The 26,713-nt window shown below is 37.7% G+C and overlaps 1 protein-coding gene and 1 pseudogene across 1 annotated transcript; one reads left to right on the top strand and one right to left on the bottom strand.

Moving 5' to 3' along the window:
- Nucleotides 1-9,331: 9,331 nt before the first annotated feature.
- On the bottom strand, nt 9,332-26,182 carry LOC145784066 (uncharacterized). Its single transcript, XM_082595852.1, has 8 exons — nt 25,525-26,182; nt 20,413-20,547; nt 19,581-19,625; nt 18,705-18,746; nt 17,782-17,823; nt 16,923-16,964; nt 11,024-11,192; nt 9,332-10,095 (listed from the first exon to the last, which is right to left on the bottom strand). Exons 1-8 carry the CDS (start codon nt 26,180-26,182, stop codon nt 9,849-9,851), a joined length of 1,380 nt encoding a protein of 459 aa, XP_082451978.1. The 3' UTR covers nt 9,332-9,848.
- On the top strand, nt 12,277-13,318 carry LOC145775253 (uncharacterized; annotated as a pseudogene).
- Nucleotides 26,183-26,713: the final 531 nt, after the last annotated feature.

The following is a 26,713-nucleotide window of genomic DNA, read 5'->3' as shown; positions in this document are numbered from 1 at the left end:
ACACCCCAAAGACCGGCACTGTTGTAAAGAATCTTAGACATAACTTACTTGAAGATGTTAAACTTGATCACGTTACTCGGCTTCGTATGCCTATGGTTCAACAAGACAAACTCTCTACCGAAGCTCAATCTTAGACATTCATTGTAACATAATAAACGCCATTGTTTTGCGGTGAAGTGAGTAGACCTATTGGGGGTGAGCGGTGAGAACAGAGCTGCGAGCACTGGGGCGCAGTGATCGCTTCCATTTGTGAGAAAATTTTCTCATTCGAGGAAACCTGATCAACAAGTTCATAAAAAAGAAATTTGTGAGAAAAAATTAAGAAAATCAAAAAATGAGGAAATCATGAAGAAATAAGACATTAAAAAACATCACTTAAATACAAAAAATTGCAAAAGGGTTGGTCGCGTTTAATTTTTACGGACTTCACACTTAATGAAAAAATTAGTATTTTATTGAGATCTATTTTATGTTGATTCAACGCTTGTAGACGTTGCTGATTACCAACTTTAACAGTAGCCTTTGTCTAGTTTGTTAAGTGAAGTGAATCGGGAAAAATGTCCAGAGCTCGTCGCATAACACAGACAGCCCAATCTTTATGCAAAAAGAAATCGTGGCTATAAAATGTCGAGTTTTTATTGCAGTATATAGTAACATTGTTTATATTGAAATGCCAAAAAAACGCTTCACCAACTTAATATGACTAAGGGTGAGCCCCTCAACAGAGATTTGGACCCACTAACTGGGGTTTTGAAAGCGGTAAATAGGGCCTTGCATAAATTAAGCTATGTTTTCATAATATCGAGCGTCTGTAGCAACATTTAGGCTACAACATCTTTTTTCATTTCAAATAGCCAAAAAAAATTAAACGACTTGAAATGAGTGAACCCCCAAAACAATTGCGCCCCCCAGGGGTATGTCGGGCGGTTAGTACAGCCCTGCTACCGAAGACCACTCTTGAACAATAACATGTTTGCACTACACAATCACAACATCGCTGAAAAAAAATCAACATTTTTCCTGCGTACGCCACTGGCTATGGGGATGCTACTGCTAGCCAGTGGTGCCGAAGTAGGGGGGGATGGGGGGGATATATCCCCCCCAATATTTTGGCAGCATCCCCCCCCAATAATTCAGAAAAAATTAGTTGCTATGAAGTTGTACTTCGATTTAGTTGTTTGTAAGCATCTCGAATTGCTGTTGTTTTTCTTTTATTGATGTTTAATCACAGTTCTAATTGTCTTGGATTTGACGCTAGACAATGAAGGACCTTCATTGAAGGTATTCCGGAAAAATTTGCTGCTAATTTTATTTGCAAGCACCACGGCAAAGAAGAGTCCCTGAAAGATTGGGTGGAGGCTCGATGGCAGCTACTGCAGACACTCAACTGCATTAAGTTATAAAATACTTTACAATCAGTTCATGGACAGAGTTATGTCTGAACTGACCGAGAGGTTTGAAAGTAGCCTGAATTCTGATTTGGCAAAGTATAAAGAACTTGCACGAATTTTCAAGACCGGCTTAGTTCCTGAAATGGTCAAAAATTATCCAGAGCTGAATAGACAATCGATGAGTTATCAAATTGATTCATTCAGCAAGGCAACAGCACCAAAATCTCTGTACGATGCCAAAAGAGCTTACCAGGCGTTGTCCGAGTTGAAAAAAACCTCTCTATTCTCAAATACTCCAGCTGATTAAGAACCTCTTTTTGCCCGGTAAGCTTTGCTGCTTGTGAGAGGTCGTTTTCCAATCTTCGTAGATTGAAAACCTGACTGAGAAATACTTTGGGACAGGAAAGGTTAAATGCTAGCATTGTTTGCAACATTGACCAAAATATTCTTAATGACATCAGCATAAATGACAGTGCTAATGTATTTTCAATGAGCACTATCGTAAAACGCAATTTGGTTGTAACAAGTTCTTGTGATGTGTTTGAAAGTTAGCATTTTTGTCATAAATTTGCAAATGTTCTTCTGTAGCTTCGATTGTTTTCAGTCTCCTGACTAGTGACTTTGTCCTATAGCGCACTAAGTGTAGTGATTCTAGTGAAGGAGAGGGTAAAAAGAAAAGTAGCCTATAACTTCTGTTGTTTTTTTTGGAAAAACTAAGTATTCATTGGAAGGTCATAGCTTCGAATCCAGCTGGAGGTAGCAATTTTTCTTTGCTTGTTTCTTAATCTTGCAGCAGTCATTCACAAGAGCACAGGTAGCGCTTTTATCTCCACTATTTCTTGTCTGTGTATTATGCTGTTAGCAGCTAATTTACCGAGGTCCGGTGATTGTTTAATAAACCTAATAGGCCTACCACAACCACTAAAATTGTGTATAAAAGTATGCATCCCCCCCAATGTTCAAAATTGTCTAAAATTTGATAAAATTTTGATTTATCCCCCCCAATCCTGAACTAACTTCGGCACCACTGCTGCTAGCCATTGTGTTTCGACCCTTGTTGTCAACGGAAACCAGCCAAACACTTTAGCAGTGCAATGCAAGATAGCGGTTTTTACGCAGAGACACTTTAAGACTTTTTATTGGTGTACTCCGCTCATGACAAAGCTTCCAGGTTGTGTAGATGAATAGCTGTCGCTTCGCTACCGTTTTGTTTCAGATGAAAGCTAACGCCACCGTTTTGACGTGTCTGCCACATGACATGAGTTGCATAATGAAGACCAGTTAGCTTGAATCTTACACACATTGACGTAAGATGTGCTGACGATTCACGTTCCGCCATACTATTACTAAGAGAGTTTACAACATAACACGCAGTGTCGAAATGGTTAAACATATATTATTAGACAGGCTAACAATAGTACTATGATGCTCAGCTTCAGGCATGACTTGCAAAAATATCCACCTTGTGCTGCAATTATTGTTCTCTTCCGTATTCTCCCGGGACTTCGACTAGTACAAGTAAAGTCCCGAGTATTCTCCAACAATTATATCACGTCAAACTCTAACAACGCCAGCAATAAGAAGAGTCGGTTGTCTAAGCCAGTGGTTCATACTCAATTTTTTACTTTGATCTGGCGTCGTCATTGACACGCAAACAATTCTATACTGGCCAAGGATAAAATTGAATGGAACAGCACAGATTTACTGTATATAACTTTGCAATAGGCCAACTTTGTTAAAATCAGGGTTTAGGTTAAGGGTATCAAACTCAAATTGCTCTAAGAACCAAATGAACACTGTCTTGTAAAAGCATGAGGGTGGGTAGCAATGTACATTGTACAATAAGAAGTCAATAAACAAAATAACACAGCTAAAACGCAATAAAAAGGGTAGTAAAAACACATCAAGAACGTTTGTTAGATCGCAAACAAAAGTAGTAAAAACAATGAGATGGAAAAACACTGTACCCACGCAAACGAAAAAGAAAAACAGAAAAGAACGCGAACTAAACGATGGACCTGAACAGTAAAAATTTTGCAATCAACTTTCAAAAACGCGCAAAAATTTGAAGAACTAACTTCAGCAAATATCAAGATTACTGTAGGTCTACTATTGCGATTACGACACAATAATTGAATAGGCAATGTGATTGTGATATACAGTACCGTAACAATGCCAGTTTCCAGCACGCAATAAAATGGCTCGACAGAAGAGCAGAACAGTCGTGTGAAGTTTGATTTATTGAGCAATTTTAAAGTGCATTTTATCTTTCTAAATCTATAGAAAAAGTTGCACTGTAATTGTTGATTATTTTAAAGTTTAAAAATGCATCGTGGGCCGCACCAAAAATCCTTGCAGTTGAGATCCTTGGTTTAGCTCAGGGGTGCCCAATCTTTTTGACCTAAGATCTACTTCGTAAGTAAACAACCTCCCGAGATCTACAAGATCAGCGCCAACATCGCAAAGCCGCACAGATCGTTATCAATCATCAACATGAGCAAGAGCAATAATTTGATATGTCAACCTATATTTATTGAAACATTTTCGAGCAGAGTAGCGTACCTGCTTCTCTTTAACAAAACCTATACCATTAATATAGAAATAGATTATTATGTAGTCGACAGGAAAACACGTTAAATATATGCACTATGCAGTTCAAACGAATAACAACATTTTAGCTGTTTAACCACCAAAAACTACCAGTGAAATCAACACCACTGCAGTGTCGTACATGCGCATTTGAATGAAACGTAATGTTTGTCGCAAATCTCCCGTTTTTTTCGTATTCAGGTTTACGCTTGACAGTTGAAGATTTGGATTAAGTGGGTGGAAAAGCAAGGAAGTTAATCTTTGTGTCCACTTTTAGGCATGCATTTTAAGTGTCTTGCAAAAGACACAGCCACATGCTTTAAAAGCGGTGTCAAACCGGCGCTCTTTTGAACGTTGAACCATGGCACACACCAGTGGCGTACGCAGGGAGTGGCCATTGGGCCATGATCCCGCCCCCCGCCTTGAAAAAATGTTGTTTATTTAGCGTTTTTGTGGTTGTGTAGTGGAAAAATGTTATTAACTTATTCAAAAGTGGTCTTAGGTTGCAGGCCGTGTTTACCGCCCCTCATACCCCTGGAGAGCACGGTTTTTTAGGGGCCCACTCATTTCAGTTTATTTAATTTTCTTTCTTGGCTAATTGAAATGAAAAATGTTGTAAATAGTGCTGCAGAAGCCTGATATTTAATAGCTTAAATTATGCAAGGCTCTATTGAACGCTTCCAAGTCCCCAATTAGTGAGACCACATCTCTGTTGAGAAGCCCACCTATATTCATGTTTAGTTGGTGCAGCGTTTTTCGGCAATTTTAATAAAAAATGTGCAACAATGGTAGAAAAAACTCGATGTTTCATAGGCTCATAGCTTAGGCTGCATCCATCGGTTTTGTATTGTTGATCATCATTTGGAATGACTATTTTAAATCAGCGAAACCAGTAAATCTATGCCGTTTTGTTGAGTTTACAGTACGGTAGACATAATAGCCTATTATTACGCTCTCGCTTTTTTGAAAAATGTGTTTCAACGGTTGATGGCATGAGACTTGTTCAAAATTAAATGCTCATGAAACGACGAAGATATTCAATCATAGCATCCAAAAGCGTTGACAAGGTGTATTTTTGTATTCGAGATGATTTTTTTAATTAATAAAAACATTTTATTAGGAGGAGAGAAGGAGCTTGCAAACGGAAGGAAACTTTATGTCGCCAATTTTTGTAACTGCCTTGTTGAAATAGGTTGTTTTGCATTCAACCCAGCGTCTTATTTTATTTTTTCAAGACAAACACTGCGTCATTCTTTTTCCTAGTTTTTCGTTTTTGTAGAAGAAATGAACTACAAGCTCGTATAAGAAACACGATCGACTAGATTGGTAAAAAAGGGGGCCTTTGCTCAATAGTGGGCTACTACAGGTTGAAAATGATAATGATGATGAAAATTTTTATTAAAACTCCTTAGCCCTTTACATTGTTATGTAGTCAAACATGAAGTCTTAACAGATTGTGAAGTCAGTCTGATGTGTTTGATCCGAATTCACAACCTATGGTTTGAAAAACATTTTAGGCATCTTTATTAAAAAGTAGAGACCCACTAGTGAATTTTAGAGAGGAGGGAGCAAGATGGTGCTCACACGCCCTGTGAGGCAAGCTTTCTTTTCGTGATATGTGTTGTGAGTGCGATACTTTTTGTTTAAAGTACTCTAATCAATTACATTCGGCATTTAAACTTTCACAGAGATTCGATGTAGGTCTATGCTTCAATCTGAAGACACTGCCTCTAATTCAAACTATTAGGCTACAGTTTTACTTATCTGTTTAGGCCTACCACAGTGGCGTATCCTGGTGGGTTGAACAAGGGAAGCAATAAAACTCGTGGCGGTGGGAGTAATTCTGGGGGGGTCCGAGGGCATGCCCCCACGGAAATTTTATTTAAAATTACACTCAAATAATGGTTTATAGTGCTTTCTGGAAACATTTTTAGGGTAATATTTGTATGAAATTTATTAGCAGATAAACAGCTATTAACTTATTAAAGGTAGCTTTCAGACGAACGGGCAAAAACTGCGGCTCAAATTAGAGAACACCAAAAATTCAGTTTAACTGCTCAGTTACAGCTACCTACTGCTGTAGTAGCCAGGATAACAGTGTAAATCTAACATTAGGCTCAAACTTTTCCTTGCGAGGCAGATATAACCCTAAAGCAGTGGTTCCCAACCTTTTTGACCTTGCGGCACCCGATCAAAGAGATAAATAGTTTGCGGCACCCTGGCAAAACTGGATCAATTCTATGAGGTTTCTGTATTTCAAATAACTGTATGAAATAACACAGAATGAGTTGTACAGTATAGCGTGCGTAAATAAATGTTGTTATTCAAAAGTCAGTGTGAAATTTGGGCTTGACTTCTTGCACAAAGTCCCTTAATATCTGGGGGCACATTCGATAAAGCCACCCGCATTTCTTCCTCGACTATAAGCAGTCGTTCTCGTTTTTTAGTTCGTTACGCAAAATCCACTCTCACATAGGTATGACGTGGAAACCTGCAGCAAAAGCACAATAGCTTTCTTTCCAACGCAAGGATATTGATTTTGAGGATATTTTTAGGATATTTTTATCCAGAAGTCGTCGAGAGGCATCTGCTTGTGCATAAGTTTAAAATTTCCATCGTTACGAATGTCAATTAATTCTTCTTTAAGATTCAAAACAATATGAGAGTCCAGTAAAACTGGATTTCTCGATTTCTTTGCAAAATAAAATCATGAAACCTGGTAATAATGATGCATTTCAAACGTTTTTGTGGAAAGAACTGCAACGAGTCAACATCTCTTTCACGCTGTTTTTCCTGGGCGAGAAAACAAAGGCTTACCGCGGATTATCTACTTACCGCCAGCGACTTCCCCACTAAGTGACTCTCCAGAAAGGAGCCAGGAATAACTACGAGACGCGAAACTTAATATTATACGCACTGAAACTCGGTTAGAAATAAATAAATTCCGCACTTAACGGGTTAAAGTTAATGTAAAAAATGGGCCGCAGTATTGCAATACTGTATCTCAATATCTCGCGGCACCCTTGAGCATTGCAATTGGCACCCCAGGGTGCCGCGGCACCCCGGTTGGGAACCACTGCCCTAAAGCCTTAGATTTTCTCATTACGCACCGAAATAATACCCAACAGTAAGCAATTCTGAGATTGCTTCCACAGAGGCACAGATTAGTTGAAAGAAACCTAAATCGCGTAAACTTTGCTCTGCTTTTTTCCTTTGTTTCTCACCTTGTTTGTTCGTATAGCAAAAACAAGAGCAATGGATGCAATACGAATCTCTGATTCCTTAAGTTTCCAACTTTTTTATAATTAAAACCTACCTGAAATCATACGGGGAGATGAGTTTGAAACTGTTCTAATTCGTATTCAGGTAATGAAATTACGAAATCGTTTTACTTAAAAATATTATCTTCTTTTTTTCAATTTTGATAGGGAAAGCAATGCTTCCATTGAGGATACGCCCCTGGCCTATCATCATGCTTTTCGAGCTTATATTTCACCAACAAATAGCCTTGGCTACCTTAAACTTTGGTTAGACTGTAAAGTTGTATTGGGATACTCTTGATAAAAAAAATGTCAAGTGATATCGATAAGGGTGCCGTTTTCTGATGAACTCGCATTCCAGCAGCGTACAAGCTTGAAATTTTACTGAAGGCCGACCTGCTATAGGCATAGTGGCAGACAGAATGGCTGATATAAGTTGCTGATCTGGTAGCCTATATAGCAGTTTATAAATACAGACACTGTGAGATTTTGAGCTAATTTGGTGCTGTTGTAACTGTAGCGCCTGCGACTTTTCTTATGTTTCTTTACGTCTTGTTGCGGTTGTGAAACCTGTGATTGTTAGGAATTTGAAACGCTGGTACAATTTGGGTGTTTCCTTAAGGCCTGCGGCTTTTCTTATGTTTCCTTGCGTCTTATTGCCGTTGTAAAACCTGTGTTTGTTAGAAAGTTGAAACGCTGGCTACAATTTGGGCGTTTCCTTGAGAATTTGTACCACTTATTTGGGTTTGATACACATAGGCTATACGTAGTTTTACGTCGTTTTAGCGCTGTGAATCTGCCACATGCTGCATTGCTTGGAGCACTAAGCTTCCCTTAAATCATCCGTCTAGCGTAAAACAAAAATTAGTATCAGTATGGTTTCTCTCAGTCATTAGGTGGTGCGTTATTTTCAGTCAGAAGTCACAGAGGTAAACCGTATACCTCCGTGGGAAAGTTGTATGATAAAATTCCTTAATCCTTCGTCTGTATGCGATGACCGAAAGAAACACTCTTCTGAAAAAGTCTTTTCACGAATTGTATTTCAGGACACAGGACAGCTACACGAACTGTTACAAGGGATAGCGCAACACGTATGCACAAAACAACTCGTCATCACAAGACAGATTTCTGGATAAAGAACGGAAATTTCGTCTAGCTAGAACGCAAAGCAGAACTATTTAATATCTGACCAGCTTTCTCATCGACAATCTACAAAATAAAGAAACTAATTGTCATACTTCAAATGCACATAACTTGCCTCTATGACGTAACAGTCAACAAGTTTGTTGTGTAATTTCACACGAGTTAAATCTGGCTGATGTAATATTTCATAATTCGGAATGAAGCAAGACCTCATCGTTTACATAAATATTCCATGACGTAAGACGCCAGGTAAATTATGACTATTAACGGTTTTATGTTTGATCTGGGGAACGATTGCCCGTAACATCGGTTATCCACGAACTTTTTTCTTGAAAGTCACGGCGTCAGTTCAGTTATGGTCACAGTTTAGTTTTATGTTCTGAATCATAATTTTGATTAAGTTCAATTCATTCTGTTTGTAATCTAGTTAGTCATTATTTGGCTGCAACGTTTTCGATAAGGAAGTTTGTTTTTCTTTGTAATTTACTCATACTCGCAAAAAACCAAGGTATCCTTATCAGATCATCCCCACTACCACGCTGGTACTCGGGATGTTGCTGTAGCAGCTACAGGTAGGTATGAGCGGATGCTCTAGTTTAGACAATTAGACATCTGCTACATAACCAAAGAATGATAAAGCTTTGGTAGAGAGTTTGCTTTGTTGAACCATAAAGAAATAAAACAAAGTAACTTCAGCGGGTTTAACATGATGTATTACATACACATTACATAAATATAACATAATTAAAAATAAACTCTAATGTTTTCGACACGTACTGTGTCCTCATCAGGAATTACATATCTGCAATATACATAAAATGAAAATTGTAAGGTAAATTTGTCTTTGCACTATATTCTGTAACTGTTACAGTTATAGTGCAAAGTCAAATTTACCTTACAATTTTCATTTTATGTATATTGCAGATATGTAATTCCTGATGAGGACACACGTACGTGTCGAAAACGTTAGACTTTATTTTTAATTATGTTATATTTGTGTATGTAATACATCATGTTAAACCCGCTGAAGTTACTTTGTTTTATTTCTCTATAACCAAAGAAATAGTAGACTTACTGGACGAGATATTGGCACGTGCTAGAAATACAAATAACATCTGGCAACGTTGTTGGCAGAAAAAGTTTTTTTTCTTCTTTTTTTTAACGTGAAGCTAAGAGTTTTGCAGTGATCTCTAATTCAAAACTCAAATTTCAGCGATTTAAATTCTCAGAGCTATCATTTCAGAGATATAACGTAGGGTAGGCCTATATTTACCCTAGAGTTCAAAATCAAAATTACATCGACTTCCAGTCATGATTTTAGGTTATAGCACGTTGGCAAAACCTATGTTTACAGACGCAATGGTTCGGTTTTGTTAGTCGGCCTACAGTGCGGGTTTGGTAGTACTTTTCCAACAATGGATTGCTGCTGGTCGCCATTTGTCCGATAGAGAGCTGACTGTAATGTTTAATTCCATTCTCTTTCGCACACGGTTAAGAGGAAACTTGAGCATAGAGTGTCGTAACTGAGCCGGTCAAGATTATCCATGGCCGCACAATCATGTGCATTTTCGTTACGCGGTTCTCCAATTTTCCACAAAGCTTCAGCATCAGTTACAAGATCGCCATTAATCCATTTCCACGTTCCCTCCACGTCGATATCATTCATTCCGAGCCACATATCACTTTCGAAGTCCAAAGCATGATTGATGATCCTTAGAACAGAGTTAACAAAGTACGAAAGCGGTGAAGCAGGTTAGAAGTAAAACAATAAACAATTTCCTTGAGGGCTGCATGCTAGTGAAGTTTATTTTGTGAATCAAGACAACCATGTAGGAAAACATCTCCTTCATCGCTATCTGCTATTCCAGTGGTAGGATATTTTATATTGTTGAAATCAAAACCAGTACATTTGTGATGCCCAGCAATGCAAGAGAATATAACACAACATTTTTTCTTAAATGACAAACTGAAATCAAAATCGCTCCATTTAAAGTTTAGAAGTTTAGAAAGCAGTTTACACTTATGTCATAATACATAGGGGAAGATCGAAATGAAATTCTTTATGAACATATTAATTTAAATGAAATCAAGACAGAATTTCGTGTCAAAACAAACAAAACGTAATCTTAATATTTACATAACAAAGTAGCTTTTGTCAAAAAATAACGAGCCCAAAATATAGACACAAAATATAGTAACCTCAAAAACTAAACGGTCTTTATCTTCAGTGTTAATTATGTTTGATGAAGATGATAAAAAACAGGGATGAAGAAGATGATAAAGACAGTTTAGTTTTCGAAACGTTTGCTTGATATGAGCTTAGTACCAACATTTAAAGCTCGTTAGTGTTTAAAAAAACTTTTGTGTTGAACAACTGCAATTATTGCAGTCTTACTAATTAGCCAATCGCTTCGAATTCACTAAGAAACACTATTGCTTTTATTTTAAAATAAAAGCCAAAGACAAAAATTGCTTCCTAACAAAATAGGCTATTTTTGTTAGGAAGCAATCCTGATAGCGAAATAAGCAATTTGTCGCTTGAGCATTTTAGTAGCAAGAATGCTTTTTCAGCTATCAAGGGACAACTAATTTGCTAATAATTCTCATAACGTATCTTGCAACCACTGCTAGTAACCTCACCATCTATTAGTCCTATTTCGGACCCCGTAATTTGCCAAATCAGCTTCAATTCCTTTGCAAAACTCTCTGCTTTCTGTATAGTTTAAGCGGAACTTAGCTCGGTTATATTGATAACCATTCGACAAGCCAATCCATCCGTCATCTAATACTGCAAATCCGCTTCGGAATGCTAAGAAAATAAGTTACTACTTATTATTCACTGTTAAGTTGAATGTTGTTGAAGAAAATGCTGTGCTTGCATATTAGTGTGAATGCTGTTTAATTCTTTATGCTGATAAGCATGCAACCACCCAGTGCCGGATTAAGGGGAGGGGGGGGCGGACTGAGCTGAAGCCCAGGCCCCCCACTTTTGGGGGCCCCCACCTCAAAGAAAAAAATCTATTAATTTTTTGAGTTGCACAGCTGAAAATTGCTGCTTTAATTCGTATCTCAAACAAGCAGGGGCGGCTCGCCCACATGTGCTGCGGTGCTGCAGCACCCCTGCCCCGCCCCAGTTATTCCGTTTTTTTTTTTATCAAAAAACGTATTTATTTGTTACTTTCATATCCGGAAATAATAGGAATTTTTTTTTTGAAAAAAAATTATTTCAGTATTGGAAACACGGCTTGCGCTGTTTTTTTCATTTCGCCGCCGCGTCGGTTGGGTAGATTGGTACTTAGGCTAAGCAGCTGGGTAGGGCGATTTTTAAAATTTGTACCAACGCACTTTCATACAGGAGCAGAAATCGCCAAAATTGTTTTGGAGTTTTTGGAAAAGCTTAATATCAACATTGAAGACTGCCGCGGTCGAAATTATAATAATGCCAATATGAGTGGGCAAGTATAACGGTCTTCAAGCTCTTCTGCGCGAGAAATGTAGTGTAGCTCATTATGTGCTTTGCACAGCACATTCACTTAATTTAATCGGTAAATGTGCTGTAGAAACATGCCGTTCTGCCGCTGAGCTTTTTGAATTGTTGCAAGCAGGGCCGGATTAAGGCGGGGGCTGATGGGGCTGCAGCCCCAGGCCCACCAAAAAAATAGGCCCACCTATAACAACTTACAAAGAGCAACTGACATGCTTATTATCAGGATCGAAAAAATAAAGGACGAATATCATAGAACGAACGCTAACTGTGTAAACCAGTGGTTCTTAACTCATTTGCCAACAATTAAGCCTTCGTCTGATACACGTTGGGAGGCACACGATATGACGTTATAGGCCTACATGCGCCAAGAAAAAGTTATCAAGCAGTTCTTCAAGTCTTGAAAGCAATGTCTGATGACAATGACGAACAATCACAGACTAAAGAAACAGCCAAGGGGTTTATCTTGTCAATGGAAAAGCTTGAAACCGTTATTTTAATTGAGTTATGGTCTTGCATAATGGAACGGTTTTATAAAACTAGTCGGGCGCTCCAGGATAGCAAAATTACTTTGAATAAGGCAACAAATCTGCTTCAGGGTCTACATGACTTTGTTCAAAAATTTAGATCCCAATTTCAAAAGCTCAAAGAAAAGGGTAGAGCAGGGCTACTCAACTGGCGGACCGCGGTCTGAATCCGGACCTTCTGGGGGTTGATGGTGGACCTTGAGCTTTTGGAAGAATACCCTCTTTGCCACGTTTCAGGGCTTTTTTAAACATATTTCTACTGGAAGGAAGCAATTTCTACTGTGATTATCCTAATTGCTGGGGTCTTCGACTCCCAACCTCTCCAATACTTCCTCAGAAATGTAATTCGAGTTACATTTTACCTAAGAAAGTGGTTTGATAAAATAGTTTAGCTTTCGTGGTTGCGTGTGAAATAACTTGTTCACCGGACCGCTAAAAATATACAACTTGTCAAACTGGACCTTTGTTAAGATTAATTGAGTAATCCTGGGGGGGAGTATTAAATGGCTATCATCATTATATTGAATGAAGAAATTTCAAGAAGGAAGAGAAGAAAAGTATGCTTGGATAGCAAAGGTGGATCTGAAAACACATCACTTGATCCATCGTGCAGATTCAAAGTAGACTCATATCTGCCAATCATTGACCAAATTGTTTTGTGTATGAAATCCCGCATCGCAGCATACGATCGTCTTCAAATAAGATTTTCGTTTCTGGCGGAATTAAACACCATGTCTAACTGTAAAATTGAAGAGAGTGCTAACACATTGCTTCACTATTATCCAGATGATCTAGATTCTGGAAGAATCACTGCCTGAAGAGATGATTCATTTTTCTGCACTGCTTAAACAACACTATTTTAACAGCGAATGCAGCAAAAAAACTCGAATGTTTAGATTCATCAATGAAAATGAGTTTATGTAGGCTATGCATGTCCTAACGTATTTGTTGTAGGCTACTAAGAATGTATCTTTGTCTGATGATTTCTAATTGTTCAGGTGAGCGCTCATTTTCAGTGCTTAAAAGAGTAAAGAATCAACTGCGTTCATCCATGGACCAGAAAAGATTGCATTCCTTTGCTCTACTCTGCATTGAAAACAAAATTTTGGAAAAAAATAGACACCGATGATGTTATTAACAGCTTTGCTTTGTTTAAATCCAGAAAACATGTCATTTGAATGAGTTTAATATGTAAATACTGTACTTCGGGTATAATTTTTGTTATTTCATTTTAATTCTGATTGGTACAATGAGGGGAATGAAATATAGGCCTCAGATTACCAATAGCCCCAGGTCCATGAAAACCTTAATCCGGCCCTGGTTGCAAGCCTTTATTCATGTCTCGTCTAATCATCGTTGGCAAGTCCATCCAAAATTCCTAGATGGTTTGCCTGTTTTAAAGACATTATCTAATACAAGATGGTCAGCTAGATATGATGCAGTCTGTGCATTAAACAAAGGATACAGTGAGACCATTTTAGCGCTTGAAGAATTAGCCTCTGATGATGCTCAATCTCGAGAGAGCAAAGTCGAAGGAGAAGGATTTGTAAAAAAGAGACAGCTATTTTGCTTGAAATGTGGAGTGCAATTTTGAAAAGGTTTCCAAAAACAAGCCTGTCCCTTCAAAAAAGTGGATTGTGTTTGAATAATGCAGTAGCCTACAGTTGTTACAAAGTCTCATGAGCTTTGTCAAAAGCGAAAGATTCAACTTTGAAACGTAGGCTATGAAGACAAAGGTAGCCTGAAGAAATGTGGATCCAACACCTACGCAGGTTTTTCAAAACGAATTCAAACCCAACGTTATCGGCATTTTGATGAGCCCTCTACAGAGCCAACGATTTTTCCCCAAGAGATAAATGTAGAGTTGAAGTGTATCTTGCCATAATTGACAAACTATCTACAGAACTGAAGAAGCGTTTGAAAGCATACCGTGACGTCGAAAATAAGTTTGGTTTCATTTCAAAACTGACGGATGTCAGCCCTAACGAGATTCATCAAGCTATTCTGTGGCATTGATGAAAGAATATCCCATGGATTTCGAAGCCAATTTTCCAACTGAAACAGTTCATTTTGCAGAATTTTTCAAAGTGAAAACTGCTGATGGTGGAAAAGCAGCCTCAGAAAACCCTGATAAACACAAAGTGAAAGACAGTGTTGAGCTCAACATGTTCTTACTTCTAAGGGAAAACAGGTGCGTTGAAACCTTTCCCAATGTCTTCGTTGTTCTACGCATGTATTTGTGCATGATGGTCTCCAACTGCAGTGGAGAAAGATCTCTTTCAAAATTAAAGAGAATCAAAAACGAAGTTCGAAATTCTTCGCGGCAAGAGCGAGTTTGCAGTTTTGCAGTTTTATTTTTGATTTATGGCCTATACATGATATGAACATGATTCTGTTTTTATCGTGTGAAGCTGACAAACAATTCACAGTTCATACATAAAGTTGCGGCCAAAAACAAACGTTTAGTTTTTTTGTGAAACGATTAAGCATACTTTGACCAGGCTCTGCTTTGATCGCTCTGTATCTCAACAGTTTTGTGTTTAAGTATTCGATACCAAGCACTAAAAGTTTATTGCCATTGCTAAATTTGCTTTTCAACCAGAAAACGAATCTTTTCCAAAGAAATACTGTTGAAAATTAACCAGGTTTTTTTCTCACAATTTTCTTGGGCAAAATTGTTTGTTTTGAACACTACAGTATTGCACAAAATGAACATGTTATCGTACAGTATGTCAATAATCGCCTATAAGCAATTTGTATTGAAAGTGTTACCACTAAAAATTGTGGAGAAAGGATCGAGTTCACTTTGAACAGTGATAGCCTATCTCACAAACGGATACGTTTGTTGATCTGCTCTAAAATGATTGGTATAGCTTTCAAAAAGACAACTAGAGAACAGTGGCATACCTAGAGAATAGTGGCGTCGCTCGGGAAGTTTGAGCCCCTCTAATAAAGTCAGCATTAAACGAATTATGTCATTTTGTTGTTCTAAAAATAATATTCCTGTATAATCGCTTTTTTCGACCCCAATCGCAGCAAAAGCACAGTACCAACTACACAATACACACAACTCGGGGTTTGGAGGCCGAGCACCAGCTGCTGAGAAATGCTTTTAGCGTCATTGATCGATAACTTTTTTAGCGAAAAATGTCACTTGATAAGGGCCCCCACTTTCAGCTTAGCCCAGGGCCTCATAAACCTTTAATCCGGCCTTGAACCATCTATTTACTATTACAACACAGATATGCCTTTTATCGACAGGGCTCTCAAAGTTACGCACACAAAACTTTACTAGTTTACTAAACCATACCTGATTTTTCGAAAACAATAGGTTTCGTTTCAAGGTAAATTACTTTGTCTCACAGTTTGAGAAACACCACAATGGTGAAATACAACTTTGCCAACTATGTTGCTAAATGTTACCAAGTTTTCTCTATAAATTTGTCAAAATAAGCTACAGTAGCCTACGGTTTTCTACAAGGAAAATTTTGCCAACTTTTCTAATGAGAAGTCTATCAAAATTGTTTTATAGCCACAGGATTCGTCACAACTTCATTATTTCGTCACACTTGGATCCGATTTGACAAAATGGCGATAGCAGCCTAAAGTTGCACGTTATCAAAATCAAGCAATAGACCAGGGCTACTCAACTGGCGGACCGCGGTCCGAATCCGGACCTTCTGGGTGTTGATGGTGGACCTTGAGCTTTTGGAAGAATAACCTCATTGCCACGTTTCAGGGCTTCTTTAAACAGACTTCTACTGGGAGGAAGCAATTTTTACTGTGATTATCCTAGTTTCTAGGGGGCCTTGCCCCTTCATGTTAATTCGCCCTTCATGTTAGGGCTTCGCCTCCAGAGTCCCCAACACTTTTTCAGAAATCCAAGTTGAGTTACATGTTACCTAAAAAAGTGGTTGGTAGGCTACAGATAATTTAACTTTCAGGGTTGCGTATGAAATAACTTATTCACCGGACCGCTAAAAATATCCAACTTGTCAAATTGGACCTTTGTTAACATTAGTTGAGTAACCTTGCAGCTGCAATAGATGCAAACCGGCATTGAAGAGTTTCCCAGTGCTGCCGGATTGATATGTCAAAACAACTATGGAGATTTTATAGAACTCATAGATAGCACACTTTTATTCATTCATGTTTTTTATTTTCGACAATCAAAGCGAAAAAACAATATCTCTTTCCATAGCATAGCAGGGTTCTGAAAAAAGGTAGAAGCGACAAAACGCGAATATTAAAGCGTGCTCGAGAGAAAAATGATTTAGGCTACTAAATAGCCTACAAGAATTTTGGCACGGTCGCAATACATAGGCCTAATGAGAAAGAATTAACAGAAAATAAGAATTAAATGTTTTGCAAAATTAAAACTATTGGGTGATTAAGCTACTGTGTATTGATAATGATGAATATTTTATTAGATTTACAACGCAAGATTGCTTCAATTTGTTGCTAACTTATATATAGTGCATTACCGTATGCAAAATTTAAAACATTAGAATAAACGAGTTGTATTTACCTGATTGATTTGCCAGCTGTTTCTGCAGAGATGATGTTTTATCTGAAACAACCACAACACGAAATCGATAGAAATAGCATTTACCTCAGTAATTACAAAATGAACGTGTAATCTACAAAAGGCAAGAGCATGCAAAATTTGCTTTTATATCTACATACAACCATTCCTTTGTTGGCTACTTTAACAGTGGTGGCCTAATGACATAATATTCAAGCTGCAAGCAGTACACGTAGGTTAGTTATACCTACAAGCAGGGAGGGGGGGGGGTGATTTTAATTTCAACTTTAGCCCAGATTTTAGACACAACAGTATATTCTACGAATCTTAGAAAAAAAACTTTGAAATTTCCCTCCAAAATCCCCACCTTTACCGATGAAACCAACAAATTTTTTTTAATGTGTTTTAATACAGTAGCAAAAAATATTTGTACTTTAAATGCCATAAACAAAAAGTGACGTCCACACAATATAAGCAAATAAAACGCTAAAAGTAATTTTCAGGGTAGAAGAGAGGGGGGGGGGGGGGTTGGACCAAAATTAAAAAAAAAAATAGAGGGCGTAGAATATCTTGTTGTAGCCCATTCTAAAACCAGGGCTAAAGTTGGATTTGAAAAAAAAAACAATTACCCCTCCCCTTACTACAAAGCCGTATGCAAAATTTTGCTACGGGTGGAGAGGGGCATTCAATTTGAATTTTTTTGACGAATATCTAACTTACACTTGAAATAGTTAACTTCAAGTCAAATTACTGCACTAAGTTAAAAGCAGTGTAGTCTATATATACGCATATCCAATACAATTAGCAGTAGCAATAACACAAAACTATTGAACTTACAGTAAAACAAACAAATTCTATTTACCTGTTTGATTGGTCAGTTGTTTGTGTAGAGACTCTATTTCTTCTAAAACAACAAATCGACTTAGTTAACATCTTTACTTACATCAAAACATAAATTAAACTTTTTCAATTCAATTTATTTTTCTTTGTCGGAAAACAACAGCAATGATAAAGTTACCAACAGTTTACGGGAATAAAACCAACAAAAGGAAACGGCGGCAAAACCAAAGAAGTTTAAAATGCGCATGCGATGGAAATTTAAACTTTAAATTTACATTTAAATTTACATCGCCTTTAAATTTTAAAGGATACGTCGATGAAAGTAAATTTAAGCACGGCTACCAAACCTAACAGTTTAAAATAGATGAATTAGTTGAAAGAATCAGTTGGCTCCACATACCTAAAGCAACTGGAGGTCTGACAGTTGATGAAGCCATGCGGGGATGACTGAACCTTACAACCAATACAAAAAAAGAAAAATCAAAAACACGAGCATTTAAGAATAAACGTACGGTGAGCTTATTATACAAAAACTCTGTACAGTGCTTCGCTTTTAAATATAATGAAGTGAAGTGTTCGCAGCAACGACAGTGGTGGTGCAGTTTTAAAATGGGAATCGACAACTGATGTGTTCAGGAATATACACTAAGTTAATTATTGTTTGAACATGATATTAAAGTGATGATCATAAATGATGAAAAATGTAGTAAAGAAGATATGAAAATGGTCTTGATGGCATGCGGGTGACTTCGGTATCGGAGAGGGATGGAGTTTCTTGGCGTTTTTCAAATGAAAACTTATTTCTAAAGTAAAGTTTTGAAGTGATTATGCTATATGATAAAATGTAGTTTTAAATCGACTACATAATATTGCATGTGTTTTTTTGCTACAATGCTAGTGCATCAAAACCAACCTCAAAAACTTAAAATGAACAATTTATTTTACCTGATTGATTTGTCAGCATCTTTTGCAGAGACGATATTTTATCTGAAACAATAATAAACGTATAAAAATCACATTAACTCTTTAACAACAGTGTCCGCCCCGTTAGCTCAGTGGTTACACGTCCGGCTCAAGATGACGCGGTGCAAGTTCGACTCTCGGGGTGTGCGCTTGAGCAACGCATTCCAAGACTGCTGTCCATTCAGCGGCACCTAATGAATGGAATAATTCCCCGGCAACAACACTTCAACAATCGGAAAACTTCACTCTACCAACCTCGGTAACCGGCCCTGCGTCAAAAGCCTATACAAATATGCGAAACAACCAATAATAACCTATCAAGGCTTTGTCAGTCCGAGAATAAAGATCCAAAACCAACCAACCAACAACAACAAAATGAACTTGCATATCTACACTTACATACGAAAGTTGTTTACATGCGTGCAGTAGATCAGTCACCTACATAAGCTGCTCTTCTCAGTTCTACTGATAGAGTAGGCTACTCAAGCTGCGAGCACTAAGGTGGACGTCGCTATACGTCCACGCACTGAGCGTAGCCTACATTATGGTAGCTTATATAATTATTCAAAATACGACAGCAGTAACCCAAAGTTGTTAAACGTACACTTCGAGATCATAATTAAAAAGCTATTGAATTTGCAGATGGTTATGGACTCATTATACTGTCTTCTTTTATATCAATGAAAAACAAGAAATAGATGCCTGCATACGTATTATTTATTGTTTTTGCAGTGTGAAAATTTCATTGTAACCTGATCAGTCGTGGAAAGAAACACTTTTTTCAAAGAAAAATTATTCATTACTTGAATGGAACTAATCGCTAGAAAACAAACTCATGTAGATGATTTTTACATTAACCTGTAAATTTTGACTCCAGCCTTTTTTCCAAGTCCACCAACGTATCTGAAAGGTAAAACCAATTGCCAAAATTTGGTAAAAATGTGACAAGAAAACATCGATCTATGCTTGCTTGCTTGCTTTCCCAGTAGATCACAAACTTTAAAGGGTGAAATAAATATTTTTTATAATAATCTCTTGCAACCAATTTTTCATATCAGTCGTTGTATACTTTAATTCAACGTTTCCATTTACAATGCCAAAAATTGAAAGTATTTACAGTATAAGCATTTATATTGATCACGTATTAAATATAGGCTACTGTACTTTTTATTAAAAAAATGAGGCTGGTAAACTGTTTGTGACGTTAGTGCAAGGGTTATTCTAACGATATAAGAGACAGTCAATCGCTTTAAGTGGGCTGTTTGTTAGGTTGGTTCACAGAAACAAAAAGGTGCTTTTTATTATCATCATCATCAACAACCAACTTTGATCATACAGGCCATGAATCCTTTTGTCGAAGATGTGGCCTGTCTGTCTGTCGAGAGCGAAGTCTTCCTCTCCACCCCTTGCGGTTTGTTTTGTAGGAAGAGTCCATGTTCATTGTTTAAGGCTACAAGGTCACGCTTTACGAGTTCTTCCCAAGAAAGGTTTGGTCTACCTTGACCTCGCTGTGTTGCAACGTTGACGCATCTGACCTGAGAGATCCAACTAGGGCTGCGCTCAACGTGTCCAAGCCATCTCAGTCTTTCTAAATTGGAAGACCTCACTAACGTCTCTTATTTATGTGTATAAAAATTATTTGGCACAAAAAAGGTTTTTCTCAAATACGAAAACAACGATTTACCCTCACCACATTTCGCCTGATCTTGTCCATCTTGCTGGCTATTTGAATGCATGAAGACAGTCTGAACACCCTCGCTGTTTGGCCGAGATTCTTTTTCAGAATCATACGTTCTGCAGACAGTCGTAAGCTCTTGGTGGCTTTCTAAAATTGATGTGCAAAGAGTCAAAGTAAAAACAGTACATTTTACAATCATGTTCATTTTGAACAGTTGAAATGGTTGACTAAGATGCGCTTTTAATTCTGGCTTGTATCGGGAGACAAACAAATTGTCAAAATGACCAATTTGGTCGATCGTGGGCAAAATATATTCGCGGTTTTATCCACGGTGGAAAATAAAATTGTGTTATTCACGTCACGTGTGTAAGTAGCCTAAGGCTTGACGCTTTTTGCTTCTGGTGACAGCTATCACCAGAGATAAAGCGCTTATTGTGGTTGTGATGTTTCACAGCATTGTTTCAATGCAAAATGTATCTATCGTGGTGTGTTGCTGAGTCTGCTTTCACATTATTGCAAAGCCATCACATTATTCTTATTATTTTGAGGGCATACTGCATTTTTTACAAAGCTTTACCCTATTATTTCCATCTAGTCTCTTGATCCTTAATTTTTTCATAAAATGCAAGATCCCTGCTTGCATGCCGGAAGTTCTACCGCAGCATTGAGTCACCTCAGAACACATCTCATTCAAGAATATCGTGACAAGGAAAAATACAGTTTTGAGTAGACTATAACTTCCTGGAAAGTCTGCGTCATCTGGGTTGTGTGTAAATTAAAGGAAGTTGATGAATAACATTTAGCACAGGGGGACTTAAAAAAAACAGCAAAAACAACAAGACTGCTTCCAATGCAACTGGACTGGATGCTACGGACGTCGGACAATCGTTCCCCAAATCAAACGTCACATAAAACCGTTAAGGTCTACTTAACCTGGCGTCTTACGTCATAGAATATTACTAAAAAATGAGCAGAGGATGCACAATCCTTTGTAATACCTGTTGAATTGTATAACAATGCCTATGGATTATTACGTCACAGAAGCTGGTTACGTGCATTTGAAATATCGCAATCAATTCTCTCATTTTAGAAGTGTCGCTAGAAAGGTTGGTCGAATATTAAAACTGTTTTGCTTGTGCTTACCAACTAGACGAAATTTCCGTCTTTTATCCTCAGTAATTTGTATTTTGGTGACAAGTTTTAGTACGTACCGCGTTGCGCTTCTTTTCGACAGCCCGTGGCTATTTTTTCTTGAAATACAATTCGTGAAAAAACGTTTTCAGAAGAGTAATTTTTCGGTGCCATCGCATTAGGGATTGTAGATCATAGGGATGCGAAACTTCATCCGCTTTTGGCTTATCCGCAACACTAGAAGGGTTACGTTTTTTTCTAATTTACAAAATATTTTACTTTTTATGGGTTATATAAGAAGAGTTAAGTTGGTTTTAAAGTAATTTAAGGTTTTTAGTTGAAAGCAAGCCTGCAGTAAAGCGTAAAAAAAATGTCAAATTGGCAATTGACCCTTCTAATGTTGAAGGAACAACGGAGTTGCGCGTCCCGTAATGTACCGTCCCTACATCGCATACAGACGAAAGGATTTGGGAATTTTATGTTACAACTTTCCCACGAAGATATTATGGTTTATCCGCTGTGACCACTGGGTAATAATAATAATAAAAGGCCTAATCGTGTTTTCATTTGCGCCCATTGCGATAACATACAGTACACTGCGATCACAGATGCGATACAACAGACCAGGGCTTCCCAAACTGGGGGTCGCGACTAGAGATGTAAATGCAAAAAAACGTGTTTTTTTTCAAAAAAAAAATTGGGCCAAAAAAAACAGTTGTTTTTTGTTTTTTTTCATATTTTTCTGAAAAAGTTGCAAATTTTTTACAATTTGCAGTTTATTTTCATTACAGTGCTCTTGAAAAACATTGAACTAGTAAAAATGGTTTTTATGGTTGTGCTGAAATTCCTAAGTGTTTGTGCTTGGCAGCAGCATATGTTTTTTGCATGGTCCTACGTTGTTTCGCTTTCTTCTTCATTCTCAGGCATGTTTGTGGCAGTAGACCTGACAAACATTGAATTAATGCAATTTGATACATGACATAATGTAGATGAGTTAATTTCTTTTTCTTTTTATGGAAGTTAGCCTACGATGTTGGTATACCGGAACTGGTTATTCTTGTACACACTCAATGGGTTGACGAAATTTTGGCGAAAACAAGATGGCAGTATTCAGAACACACATTACCTTGTTTGTGGTAATTTACTAATGTAAGCTATTGCCAATAGCTTGTTTAAACATGTTTTTTAACTGATAGCTTAACAACGATGTATATGCTTTATAAATGTTGAAACAGAAGTATTCTTTTCGTGTGTTGTAAGGTCTTAGACACTTTGTCATTGATGCTTCTTGCAGATCATTTGTGACATAATCCAAGAGATCTTATCACTGATATTTTTAGCTGTCAAAAGTAAGTGCATTTGTCAGAAAAGGTTTAGGTTAAATGTTCCTTTCAAATGCCCACCACCCATGTTGACTATTGCTAGTAGGCTAACTACCAACCCTGAATAAAGAAGTTTTCCCTTTAAAGTGGAGTTTTTCAGCACTGCTCAGTGTTTACATAGTGAATAAATGCTTCATAATACTTTTAGATAAACGGTAAAAGAAGTAAAGGCAGACCAAGAATGATTTGGACAACAAACACCACAAAATGGACAAAATTAACTTATGAATGTGCAGTACGCACAGCTCATGGTCGAGAACAATGGCGCATTGTATCCAACCCTCCATACGAGGAAGGAACAAAATGATGATGATGAATACTTTTCCTGACAAGTATAAAGTTTTACCCATATTCCCGCAATGCAGGATAAAAATACAAAACAAACATCAAAGATGAAAACTTATTTTATTTGAGAACTAGGCCTACTACTGTACTTTTTGAGATAAAAAGAAATTGACCTCTTGTCGTTATGCACCAATAAAACCATAATGCATAACTTTAATTTTTTTTTTTTTATTGGGTAGAGGAAAGATTGACGAAAAGGTTGGCAAAAACAGAAAAGTGCTAAAGTCTCATCAAAGTCCTGCAAACTAGTTCAAATTGGATGGATTAAGTGCAACACATACTTTACATATATTGATTTCCATTAAGGATATGCTAGGGGATCTCCTGACTAAGAAGCAGCGGGCCAGCGATTCTCCATCAAGTATCAATTAATCATTCTTTATTACAAAATACATGGAAAATCAGCAGAGCCCTATTGGCATATGCATTTCGCTCTAACTTTAGAGCATCTTTAGTGCCTAAAAAGCAAACATAAAAAAGCAAAACCTAAAAACTGTCACTAAATAAATAAATAAATGAATCTGCAGTGGCCTAAGATACTGACCAAGACTAACTGCCAAAACTAACTGGTAGAATACTGCATAAATATTAACTGGCTGCGTAAAATATTTATAGGCAAATTTAAACTACAGTAGAACTCGGTTAATCCGGATTCGGTTAATCCGGATCTTCGCCTAATCCGGATGAAATTGGAAGTACAAATGATTTGTAATCTTTTTCTTAAGAAACAGCTTCGGATTATCCGGATTATTTAATCCGGATCTTCGCCTATTCCGGACAAAAGTTGCGTTTTCTCTATCGCTTTATCCGGATTTTCCCGACAATTTTGCCACTTTATGCTAAAACGTAACGTGGCTTATTGCGAGAAATTTCTTATCTATTGTTCCGTTAATGTGACGCAATAAATTATTGCGGATTTCTTCTTTTCATGAACAGTAATCCCTCCTAACGCAAAATTCGTGCGCAAATGCCCAAACTCGTACTGTCACTTGAAAAGATGTCAATCAATCAATGTTTTATTTGTCAGTAACAGGAACATAGGTACATGTTTGAAATATGCAATATACACAGTACAAAAGTTACACAAGTTCCCATACCGATATATATGTCGGTGGAATTTTCGGCGGTATGTCGGTGATGTTTTTCCAATAGAAGACTAATGTTTGATTTTTTGTAAGTTTTCCAAAGAAACTCGTCTTCCGTAACTGTTTTCAAAAGTTTTGAGTGACTACAGATTATTCCGACACGCATGTCTGAAGATATAACTTTTGCCAGTGTGTTCTTGCGTTAGACGCAGAGTCTACAAATACAATCGTTTTACATGCATAGGCTACTGCATTTCAAAAGAATTCTATCGCTAATATGGTGATCGCGCGTCTCGGAATTGACAGATGACCACACTAATGCGTTCAATTTCGGTGATTTTTACCGATACCCTTCTATCTAGGTAACGTCAGGCTTGATAAAAACCGTCATCGGTTAATCCGGATCTTCGCCTAATCCGGATGGAATCGCCGGTCAAATCGAATCCGGATTAACCGAGTTCTACTGTATATTTAAACTAAACTACACGAACCTAACTACTATGACAAAATAATGATGACAATGCGCAAAAACAAACCAAGGTTGATGAGAGTCGAATGGCTAAAGCAATACGTACAAAATGAAACTGTGTGAAGATAGCATGTCAAAATAAAACTAAGTGATAGAACATAGCAAAATCAATGGGTCCATGACCTAAGTGTTAAGTGCAAATCAATAAGATAGCGCAGCGATAAATTCACAATAAAATGAAGCTGGAAAAGCAGGACCAGCGATCAAAAACCTCTACTTAACAAGAGGCAAAATCATTCTCTTAATGTTAATCGAAGATTTGATTAGTGATGCCCATTTATCTTCGCACATGTCCAATTGTCCAAATCTGCAACGGGTGGCTTTTCAACAAATGTTACTGTGAAACAGTCTGCAATAGATGGTTTTGTGTTTATGTACAAAGAGTGGCAGGAGGCGTAATGTTTGAGTAATGCCGCCTTATCACCCCCCGGACTGGTGTCAAAAGTGTTCCATGCAGACCTATGGCCGGACCACCTGGTAGAAAAGCGATTGGAGGTTTGGCCAACATATTGTTCCGAGCAGAGTTTGCAGGAGGCAACATATATCCCGTAATCACTACAATTAAGGTCTTGCCGAAGTTTGATTACACTATCCCTAGATTGTATTACCCGGGTCCAAGGAACCATATTTTTATTATGGTTCCGGAAATTACCGCACAAAGCACAATGTCCACATGGTTTAGAACAGCCGAGTGTCTTTTCAAGATTGTCCGAAACTGCAATGGAACGGTAGTTGGTCAGGGTGTTGCCAAGAGTGAGAGGTCTTTTATAAACAATGCATGCTGTCGGTTGTAGGGCTTTTTCTTTGGCAGTAAGTTTCATGGTAGTGGAAAATGAAGAAGCCCAAATTGTGCGTTTATTGGTAGTTTTGTGATTCTTGGGGCCAAACCGTTCCTTCCAATTTTTTGCTAATGTAGTGATGCGTTCTACCATGTCCTGTTTAAAACCAGAAAAATTACATTTATTCTGTAGTCTTCGTAAAGAGTTAAAATAATCTTCATCCAGCTCGTTGAGACGTCTTAAACGTACACATTCACTAAAAACAATAGACTGGAAAATATGTGGGGGGTGAAAAGAAGAGCCGTGGAGGAAGGGTCTGTGTTTTGCTGTGGGCTTTTGGAAGTCTCTCGTGGTAAATCCTATTAGGTCAGATTGATCCGTAACATGAAGCACATCTAGGAATTCAACCTCTTGGTCCTTCAAAGCTGTATTAATGCAGCGAAATTTGAGCGAGAGGCCATATTTCGTAAACGCTTCTGTGAGCGTCTGTTGGATATTGCGTGTGTATTCGGCTCCTTCCGAAATCCACATTATGTCGTCGATAAACCTAACAAACAATACAGTATGTTTCAGTTGCTGGGCTAAGGACTTAATAATATAGTGGACTGCAATGTTGGCAATAGAAACCGAATGGTTGTCACCTGTGACAATACCGTTTTGCTGTTTGAAAAACGTTTTAAAACCCACAAACTACCTCCTGAAGTATTAAACACCATTTCAGTCTTTGATATTCCGGTTCGAACTTTACAATCTGCTGGAAATATTACCACTTCCAGAGTGACAGCCCTATTGGAATCCATTCTCAACCCCATTAGCATTGATTACTGCAAAAACATGGTTAATGAATACTGCAAAGATAGCCGGGACTATCTCATGAAATTGGTTAAATGGAAGGAAGGTTGGTTGAACGATAATTGCTCCTCACCACCTGGTGAGCAACCTATTTTCTTTTTGGTTGCCGCTGACGTTGCTGCTCTTTACCCAAGCATCCCTAGACATTTAATCGTACAGTCATTGCGAGAAGCTGTAAAATTGCACTCCGGTTTCAACGAAGTTGGTTCA

This window comes from Aplidium turbinatum, chromosome 1 (genome assembly GCF_918807975.1).
Source record: "Aplidium turbinatum chromosome 1, kaAplTurb1.1, whole genome shotgun sequence".
Lineage (NCBI taxonomy): Eukaryota > Metazoa > Chordata > Ascidiacea > Aplousobranchia > Polyclinidae > Aplidium > Aplidium turbinatum.
Note: the sequence above shows the minus strand (reverse complement) of the source record. Positions and strands in the feature narration are given on the sequence as shown.

Excerpts from the sequence above, each read along its gene's own strand:
- LOC145784066 (XM_082595852.1), bottom strand. The coding sequence starts at position 26,182 with ATGTGGATTTCGGAAGGAGCCGAATACACACGCAATATCCAACAGACG. Across the intron at positions 20,548-25,524 it reads TGGACATTGTGCTTTGTGCG|AAAGCCACCAAGAGCTTACG; the intron begins GTAATTTCCGGA and ends CATCAATTTTAG. Across the intron at positions 19,626-20,412 it reads ACAAGATCAGGCGAAATGTG|ATACGTTGGTGGACTTGGAA; the intron begins GTGAGGGTAAAT and ends TTTACCTTTCAG.